General features: G+C 48.2%; 1 protein-coding gene across 1 annotated transcript; it reads left to right on the top strand.

Moving 5' to 3' along the window:
• The first annotated feature begins 2,210 nt into the window (after positions 1-2,210).
• On the top strand, positions 2,211-5,375 carry LOC134441546 (chromobox protein homolog 7-like). Its single transcript, XM_063191906.1, has 2 exons — positions 2,211-2,351; positions 4,816-5,375. The coding sequence occupies exon 2, from the start codon at positions 4,835-4,837 to the stop codon at positions 5,267-5,269; it is 435 nt and encodes a 144-aa protein (XP_063047976.1). The 5' UTR covers positions 2,211-2,351; positions 4,816-4,834; the 3' UTR covers positions 5,270-5,375.
• The last annotated feature ends 4,955 nt before the right edge of the window (positions 5,376-10,330 follow it).

Genomic DNA, 10,330 nt, shown 5'->3' with positions numbered 1-10,330 from the left:
AGGTCATTGGTACCCTCCTTGCCCTGACCTCTCTTTGCCCAGCAACAGAGGTAACGTGTATACCCCGGGATGTACTGTGCAGCCATTGGTTAACATCTCATTTTTAAACATTTTTTTTAATTGGATATACCTGTATCGACATGAAATATGTTCTTATATGTAAACTGTGCACGTACCCCCCACACACCATACGCTCATATGCTATCATATACGTAGGCTACTTATACTGAATTGAACTAATCAAGGTTAAATGGATAAACTGTAATGTCCACTCTTACCTTGCCAGAGGAGATCAGTGTGACAAACCTGGCAACAACACCGTTGCCTCCGTCAAGACAATTCCCTCATCATCTCAGACAATCCAGTCAATCATCCGCTAATTCCCTCAACCAATCAACCAATCAGCGCCCGGCCTCACCAGAGTACTAAGACTGTGACTCAAATATCACGTGCACCTGCAATCAAGCAATCACCCTGATCACATGTTCCACCTGTTGCTGTATTTAAACCTGAACTTTCATTCACCATGTGCAGATTCTTGATGTTGTTTTGTAGAGCCGTATGCTATGCCAGTTTCTGTTCTGATTTCACGATTCACAATTTTGGCCATTGTGCCGTGTTTGTTTTGTTCCTGAGTTTATAATTAAATCAAGTTTGCCGTGGAAGATCTGCATTTGCGTCCATTCTTGGGAAACCATGACAGAAGAATCTGCCAACCTTATGGACGCAGCAAGCTATCCACTGCCACCCAATTCATCTGAGGAGATGCCCATACCTCCACTCCAACTGCTGGCGACCTCTGTAGCCTCGCTTAGTGCCACGGTAGAAGGACAACAGCGACAAATCTCCAAACTGGGAAACGCCATGGATGAGGTTATTCGACACCTTTCTTCCGCGAGTGTTGCATCAACTCCCAGCCCTCCTGTGCCACCTGCCCTGGCTCAAGCTCAACCTGCCCGAGATCCAGCTCAACCTGCCCCGGCTCAAGCTTAACCTGCCCCGGCTGAAGTTCAACCTGCCCTTCCTGGTTACCTCGCCCTGCCAGGTCACCCTGCCTCAGCTGTGAAGTTGCCTGAAGCCTACGGTGGAGAGCCCAATGGTTGCGAAGGTTTTCTTCTTCAGTGTAACCTGTACCTCGCTCACCATCCACAGATGCCAGACCAATCCAAGGTGGCAGCCGTCATCACTCGCCTGAAGGGAAAGGCCTTAGACTGGGCAACAGCTGTCTGGAGAGAAGGAGGTGATGTAACCACTTCCTATGATCGCTTCATTGCTCTCTTCCGTGCAGTTTTTGAACATCCCATTGATGGCAAGGAGCGGAGTGAGAGACTGCTCAAGCTTTCTCAAGGCACCGGGACTGCAGCAGAATACGCCCTACAGTTCCGCACCCTGGCAGCAGCAAGTGGTTGGAACGATAAAGCCCTCATTGCACTATACCGCAGAGGATTGAGGGAGGATGTGCGAATGGAACTTGCTTGTCGTGACCAGGAGCTGACTCTGGATGCCCTCATCAACCTGTCCATCAACCTTGACTACCTTCTGCAGGAGAGGCAAACGTGCTTCCCCACTACCATTATCACTACCTACTTACCAGCAAGACCCTGACCCTGAACCGATGCAAGTGGGATCTGCACGTCTCACTCCCCAAGAACGCCGCCGCAGAATTGACCTTGGCCTCTGTCTGTACTGTGGGGACCCTACTCACCAAGTTGAGCTCTGTCCAAAGCGCCCTCAGCCTGGAGTGAGACGCCCCCAGCCTGCCAATCCACACAAGGTAAAGCTACCTCCACCTTCTTTATCCTCCAAGCCCTTCCTTGTTCCTGTGACTGTACGCTTCGGTGAAAGATGTTTCTCTTTCTCAGCCTTGTTAGATTCAGGAGCAGCAGGCAATTTCGTCACACCAACCGTGGCTGAGGCCCTTCAACTGCCCCTCAACACTCTCTCACCACCAGTATCCATCCAGGCCCTAGACGGAGGACCCGTTGGTAATGGCACCATCTCACAAATCACCTCAATGGTACAGCTGACTGTCTACTCTGTGCATCATGAATCAATCAACTTCCTTGTCCTACCATCCATGCAGCACCCAGTAGTCCTTGGTCTCCCGTGGCTTCAAACCCATGACCCCGTAGTCTCTTGGAAAGGAGGTAACATACATTCTTGGTCACCTTTTTGTCAAATTCATTGTCTGAAATACCCTTGTGCCTCCACCTCCATAGAGAGCCCAGACTCGGCTATGATTCCGGAAATCCCCAACCAATACATGGACCTGGATGCTGTCTTCTCCAAGACCAGGGCAACTCACCTTCCTCCTCATCGTCCCTGGGATTGTGCAATCAACCTCCTGCCAGGTACTTCGCCTCCACGTAGCCGTGTGTATCCATTGTCTCCAATGGAAACCCAAGCCATGGAGGAGTACGTCCAAGAGGCACTGCAACAGGGTTTTATCCGTCCGTCCACCTCGCCGGCTGCATCGGGCTTCTTCTTTGTGGAGAAAAAAGATGGTGGGTTGCGGCCCTGCATCGATTATCGGGGCCTCAATGCCATCACTGTGAAATACAGGTACCCACTCCCACTAGTACCTTCCGCCATCGAGCAGCTTAGAGGGGCATGCTACTACACCAAACTGGACCTACGGAGTGCCTACAACCTGGTTCGTATCCGAGAGGGAGATGAGTGGAAGACCGCCTTCAGCACAAGTACTGGCCACTACGAGTATCTGGTGATGAGCTACGGTCTGGTAAATGCACCGTCTGTCTTCCAGTCTTTTGTCAATGACATTCTCAGAGATATGATTGGGAAATATGTTGTAGCCTACATTGACGATATTTTAATATATTCCACCACACTAGCTCAACATTACCTACATGTCAGACAGGTACTCGCACGCCTCCTACAGCACCAGTTATATGTAAAGCTTGAAAAGTGCCTCTTCCACCAGACCACCATCTCCTTCCTCGGATATGTGATCGGCCCAGATGGTGCTCGGATGGAGGACCAGAAGGTTGAAGCTGTCACCCAGTGGCCTGCCCCAAAGAACATCAAGGAGTTGCAGCGCTTCCTTGGATTCGCCAATTTCTATCGCCGGTTTATCCGGTCCTTCAGCTCAGTTGCTGCCCCCCTCACTGCTCTCCTAAAAGGCAAGCCACGCAGCCTCCAGTGGACCGACGCAGCTCAGGATGCCTTTACTGCACTCAAGCAACGCTTCACCACAGCACCGATTCTGAAGTTTCCTGATCCTACCAAACAATTTGTGGTCGAAGTGGATGCCTCAGATGTGGGAGTAGGAGCAGTGTTGTCCCAGCGTCAAGGTGAACCACCAAAGCTGCACCCGTGTGCCTTCTACTCACACAGATTGTCTCCGGCCGAACGCAATTACGATGTGGGAAATCGGGAGTTGCTGGCGGTGAAGATGGCCCTTGAGCAATGGAGACATTGGCTTGAGGGTGCCAAAGAACCATTTGTTGTCATCACTGATCATCGAAATCTGGAGTACATCCAAGCTGCAAAGAGGCTCAATGCAAGACAGGCCAGGTGGTCTCTATTCTTCTCCAGATTCGATTTCACAATAACCTACAGACCTGGATCCAAGAACGGCAAGGCTGATGCCTTGTCTCGAATACACACCATCTCTGAGCCTTCCCCAGTCCTGAAGCCCATCCTTCCACCCTCAATCATTGTTGCTCCGGTCCTCTGGAAAATTGACGCAGACATCCGACGAGAACAAAGAGGTGAGCCAACTCCTGCTACTTGCCCACCTGACAAAATGTATGTGCCTTCCACTGTTCGTGACAGGGTCATCGTCTGGTCTCACACCTCCTTGGCTTCGGGACATCCAGGGATTGAGAAGAGCATGGAACTCATCTCCAGGAAGTACTGGTGGCCCTCCATAGCACATGATGTCCAGAGGTATGTCAAATCTTGCTCAATCTGTACAACCACCAAGAGTCCACGTTGTCTTCCGCCAGGAAAGCTCATGCCCTTGCCTACTCCGAATCGTCCCTGGTCACACCTAGCCATAGACTTCCTTTCTGACCTGCCACCATCTAAGGGCTATACGGTCATACTCGTTGTGGTGGATAGGTTCTCCAAATCTAACCGCTTCATCCCATTCACAAGTATGCCCACTGCTCTCCAGGTCGCTGAAGCCCTCTTCAGTCAGGTTTTCCGACACTACGGAATTCCTGAGGACATAGTCTCGGACCGGGGGCCCCAATTTACCTCCCAGGTGTGGAGGGCTTTCATGAAGAAATTGGGAGTCACTGTGAGCCTCACCTCTGGCTACCATCCTGAAGCTAATGGTCAAGCTGAGAGGGCAATCCAAAACCTCGGACGGTTCCTGAGAACATACTGTCACCGCCGCCAGAATGACTGGGCAGAGTTCCTCCCATGGGCTGAGTATGCTCAAAACTCACTAATCCATTCAACAACAAAACTAACCCCGTTTCAATGTGTTCTAGGATACCAACCACCTCTCTGTCCCTGGGATCCCACCAAGTCTGACATCCCTGTCATTGATGATTGGTTCCGCCGAGCTGAGCGGGTCTGGGAGCTGACCCACCTCCAAATCAGCAGAGCAGTCCGTCAGCAAAAACTCCACTCTGACCGTCGCCGTGGGGATACCCCTGAGTATCAGCCTGGCGACAGAGTCTGGCTTTCCACCAGGAACTTGAAACTGAAGCTGCCCTGTCGGAAACTCAGCCCTCGATTTGTGGGCCCATTCAAGGTGATCCGGAGGGTAAACCCAGTCACGTACACGCTCCAACTCCCTGCTAACTACCGTGTCTCTCCATCTTTCCATGTCTCCCTCCTTAGGCCGGTGATTCCGGGTCCCATGGCTGATGCGGTCCCTGGTGGTACGCCACCACCGGCGCTGGAGATCGATGGTTCCCCTGCCTACCAGGTGAGGGCGCTCCTGGATTCCAGACGCCGTCAAGGTCGCATGCAGTACCTGGTGGACTGGGAGGGGTATGGGCCTGAAGACCAGAGCTGGGTCCCCTCTTCCGACATCCTAGACCGTACTCTCATTTCAGAATTCCACCAGTCTCATCCTGACAGACCAGCACCTCGCCCGAGAGGTCGTCACCCCCTTCGCTCGCTTCGCACGGCTGGAGCCGTGCCTCAGAGGGGGGGTACTGTGACAAACCTGGCAACAACACCGTTGCCTCCGTCAAGACAATTCCCTCATCATCTCAGACAATCCAGTCAATCATCCGCTAATTCCCTCAACCAATCAACCAATCAGCGCCCGGCCTCACCAGAGTACTAAGACTGTGACTCAATTATCACGTGCACCTGCAATCAAGCAATCACCCTGATCACATGTTCCACCTGTTGCTGTATTTAAACCTGAACTTTCATTCACCATGTGCAGATTCTTGATGTTGTTTTGTAGAGCTGTATGCTATGCCAGTTTCTGTTCTGATTTCACAATTCACGATTTTGGCCATTGTGCCGTGTTTGTTTTGTTCCTGAGTTTATAATTAAATCAAGTTTGCCATGGAAGATCTGCATTTGCGTCCATTCTTGGGAAACCATGACAATCGGGGGCCTGAAACTGCTTTCCAGTTCACTGAACTATTACTAATATGAATATGAAAACCACCAGATTGCTTTCACTCCACCTCCTCAATTTTACACATCTGAAATAGGTGTTGAAAAGGGAAAATTGGCAATGAGATGAGAGTGACATATTGTTTTTCATAAATGACACATTCTTCCACCTACACATGCGAATATGCGTGCAATCACTTGTTAGAGCATATGTTCGGAGAACACACATCATGATACACACACTTTTACATCTGTTCAAGCGTACAGCATGCTGCTTTGTACAGACCTTTGCAGTCACTTGCAAAGAAATCATCATCCAGTGAAGCAGAAGCAGCTGCTCCACACAAGCTCAAGAGATGGCAGTCTGTTTTCTTTTTTCCACTAACTCATGCTTTTTCTCTTCCTCCACTCGCAGACTCACTCACATTTCTTGCTGTGTTGTATTTTTTTTACCTCTTTCTTACCTCTTTATTTTTCCACTCTCTCACATTCACTCTCTTTTTTGCTCTCTGTTCTGAAACACCTCATCCTCTCTGTCTGTCTCTCTCTCTCTCTCTCTCTCTCTCTTTTTTCTTTCTCTCTCTTTACCTTTTTCCTTTTTCTCTCTCCATTTTTCTCTCTCCTTTCCTCACACATTTTGCTTCAACTCTCCACACCTTCTCTCTCTCTCGCTCTCTGTCTTCGTTCTGCCCTGCTCCCCACCTCTCTACTCTTTTTGTACCCTGCATTCTCCCATGGTCCCTCACCCCAGTCCACCCCTGGTTTGATGTGCATGTTGTCCCCATGCCTTCCTGTCCTATGGGGCTCTGGGTGTTCGTGCACTTGCTGGTCCACAGCATATGGCTTGACTCTCTGTAAAGACACAGCTGTAATTGCATTCTCTCACACGGGGAGATGCCGCAGTGTCCCTACCATCATAGCACTGCCCAGCACCACACCACACAGCCATGCAAGACTTTTGTTTCGCGAATGCAGTTGGGTGCGTGATTTATTTCCCCATGTTTTAACAATAGAATAAGATAAAGTTAGGTTGGTGTGCTGTGCTCTGCTTGCTTAGCTTAGGGTGACCAGATTTGGATTTGTAAAAAGGGGGGGGGGGGGGGGTCATCGGTGTATCTGTGTTTCTACAGGTATGAAAGTATATATGGGTATGAGGTATGATAGTAGGCCTATCAACGCATCCAAAATGGTCATTTGTTTAAAAGCCACTCCAACTTTTTGGCATGCACATTCATTTGTCTACCATAAATGACAATTAAAATCTCTTCAGTTACGCCTAGGCCTATCACATAATTTGTGTGATCATATGATGCAGAGTGTGCCTTTGTTACAATCCTAGATAGTAGGCCTAACACCTATATTGGAGTAGCTTAACAGCATAACAATGCAGCTCAATTGCATAGGCCTATTTTAATTTCTGCATTAGGTTTTTAAAAATAGATTAACCATCATGTAGGCCCATCTCAGCCATTCCCCACAAAGATGAACAGCATTAGGCTATATAACATTGGAAACTATATATAAAACACACAACATTTGTGGTTTTCAACTGAATTGATAATGGAGTTCTATTAGGCTACATTTTAGGCTTAATGTTTATAAGACACCTCACAATTTACCCCTCCACTGTCATCCATTAGGCCTATTTAGATAGGCTATTTGTAGTGGCATGGTGCTCAGAGATTAGCAATGGGCACTGCAGCAGAAACTGGAGAAACTGGAGTGTTACCTACCATTAATAAGATAACCCATACAGCGTTATCAATAACTGCAAAGGCAATAGACAGAAGAAGAAGCTGATGATGAAGAAGCTTAATTTCTTAACTCAGGAATGAGTCCTTCTAGCTCCGAGAAATTGCTTTTGCAAATAACTTGGAAATGTCAGATCATGAAAGAATTTTTAGGCTAAGTCTTGTGACAAGGTGGCTTCACACGCGGAATTTTTTTTTCAACTCCACCGCGAACGTGCATTTGCGTTTCTATCGGCATTGCAGTCCGTGAAACCGGTGGACAGATGCGCTTTCGCTTGTAACCATGGGGCGCACTGGCTAGTCCCCTAGGCTACTTCTTTCGGACACATGGTGCGAAGTGGCTAGATTTGATGAGAAGGGCGTGACTAATTTGTGAACGGTAGAGAGAAACCTGGAGTGGAGTCAAATGGAACGGAGTGAAAATTACAGTGCAGATGAATTAGGTCTATATTTCAGGCAGTCCAACAAAATCCCGGACATTTTTTTAGGTCTCAAAAGTAGGATATGTCCGGGGAAAACCGGACGTCTGGTCACCCTAGCTTAGCTTAGGCCTACATGATTGCACAAGTCCATGATCGCTATGCAACAATTATTACAAAAAGCGATTATAACACTGACATTACAAAAATGGATAACGTTGCCAACCTTCTCTTCAATGCGTTAATCCATGCCGGGCTGAAGTTTATCCGTACAATCTGAAGCAAGTGCTGACGCCGAGTTTCTCACATCTTTTTTAGACAGTAGCCCATCATCAAACTATAAAATTATTGACCACCGTTTTCACTGGTGGCACACAACCAGAAGCATCTGACTGAAATGATAAGTTCCGACCTCCGATTCCTGCGTGCATGCAGAGGCGATTCTAGGCTCAGTAGGGGGGCCAAGCGAAAATTAAAAAGAAAGAACACTTGTAACAAATCGCCACTACTGTTCCCCAGCTACAGTCTTGGGGGGGCCCAAGCTGCCTGTCTAGCCTGGTGACAAGATATGCATATGCGCCTCTGCTTGCCTACGGATGGCGAAATGCGTCAAAAGTACAATTGATTGTCTCAAAATATCGTTTCATATTTTCCAATCTCTCTGATCTCACGACGTCCGGGGCCCCCTCTAGTGGCGGGGCCCGGTGCTGCAGCACCGGTTGCACCATAGGATAACGCGGCCCTGCACACAGCTCACTGTTCTGACTGAACTTGTCCTTTGTCTGTGCCATCTCCATCCGTATTTTACAACATTTGAGTATGCCTGGAAAATCCATTCTGTGTTGTGGCAGTGGAACAAATGTATGGAATAGCGGCCAACGAGGTGTCCCGATATCAAGGGAAATAATGGACGAGGCGGAGAGTTCTAACAGCCCGACGGTGCAGCCGAAGGGCTGTTCGCTTCGCCAAGTCATCATAGGTGTCCTGCTACCGGGGAATAAAGGACACCTGCTCAGCCAATCACAAGACGTTCCCCCTGCTCACCGGGTGATAAGTTGTTTTTAAATCATTAGAATGTAAAAGGGAATGGGGATTGGGGTGAGATATTAAGAGAGGGCACTGTATAGTAGACTGAATACTGTGAGGGTGATGGCTGTGAGAGTATACTCAATCACTTTTTCTCTTGTCATGAATTGGATTTATAATGTTTTTCTCAGAGTTGGGTGGGTGGAAGTTGGGCCTGAGATATTTGAGAAACCCTGGAATACAGTAAGAGGAGATGTTGACATACGCCTCCTTCTCTTCCCGCAGCGCTACCCATGTAGAGTACAGTGCATTTCTGCAATGTTAAATCAACACTTTGAAAGTGGAAACAACACTGTAAGTGTTGAATTCAACTAAGTGTTTATTGACACTACAGTTTTTAGTGCTATATTTATTTTGTCTGCAGCTTGCTATCCAGGAATATGAAAGACGGCCTGCACCAGCCTGGCGTTTCAAAAAATGTTTGTGCGTGATGTGTGTTGGGATTATTTTGATGGAGTTTGGCTGTGCAAGCAAGTATGTGTGTTTGTGTATGTGTGTGGGGGGTGGGGGGGTTTTGTGTGTGTATGCGGTTCAGGTCTGGTTTCAGGTCAATGTGTGTGTGTATGCTTATGCAAAAGGTAGAACGTGTGTGTGTGTGTGTGTGTGCATGTGTGTGTGTGTTGGGGGTGTGTGTGTGTGGGGGGGGGTGTATGTGTGTGTGGGGGGGTGTATGTGTGCGTGCGTGCGTGTGTGTGTGTCTGTGTGTGTGTTTGCAGTCTGGAAGGCGGACAAATTAAGAGACAGACTAAAATACATAAGAAAAGACAGAGAAAATAGGATGATTTGGAGTTCATACACTTCTGATTCACAGGTCAAATGCTGCTGTCTTTGATGCTCTCCTCCTCCTCCTCCTCCACCTCCTCCTCCTCCACCTCCTCCACCTCCTCCTCCTCCTCCTTCTCCCCCTATTAGATAACAGCATTGATTGGGGCCACTGCAGCTGTCTCGGTCTCCTGAGACCTCCACGTGTCCCTTCTACTTCTGGAACTCTATTTCCCCTCAGTGTCGAATATCTGCTTGCCAGTACAGTAGACTACGTAAACTGTGTTGTGCCAGACTTTTTTTGTCTTTTCTGGGAGGATAATATGATGCAATGTTCTCAAGGTCACAAGGAGTTTTCGTTTGTATCGATTGTTTTGTGGTGCTTGGCTCCTCACTGCCTTTTAAAAAGAAAATCGTATTGATTGATAATTGCTGTGTTGGATATGTGGAAATACAAAGGCAACTTATTTACATACCACACTGGACAAATGTACAATGCCTGCTATTTGCACTGGCTACAAGTGTGTGCAATCGAATGTTTGCTTAGAAAGTCATCCGACTCACTGGTAAGAAGGGGTACTCCAAGTGTCACTTGGCTTGGAAATGGTTAAAATGGAGAGGTCCAAGAGTTGGGGTGAGTGCAGTTTATTTGCATAAGGCTTTGGTATATTTGCATGATTTGTCCATGCAATGCAGAAAAGAGATCAGCCCAGAGAGCCTGATATAGCCTATGTTGCGGTGTGTGTGTGCGTGTGCGTG

Source organism: Engraulis encrasicolus, chromosome 24 (genome assembly GCF_034702125.1).
Source record: "Engraulis encrasicolus isolate BLACKSEA-1 chromosome 24, IST_EnEncr_1.0, whole genome shotgun sequence".
Lineage (NCBI taxonomy): Eukaryota > Metazoa > Chordata > Actinopteri > Clupeiformes > Engraulidae > Engraulis > Engraulis encrasicolus.
The sequence above is the reverse complement of the archived record's forward strand: the minus strand, read 5'-3'. Positions and strand labels throughout refer to the sequence as shown.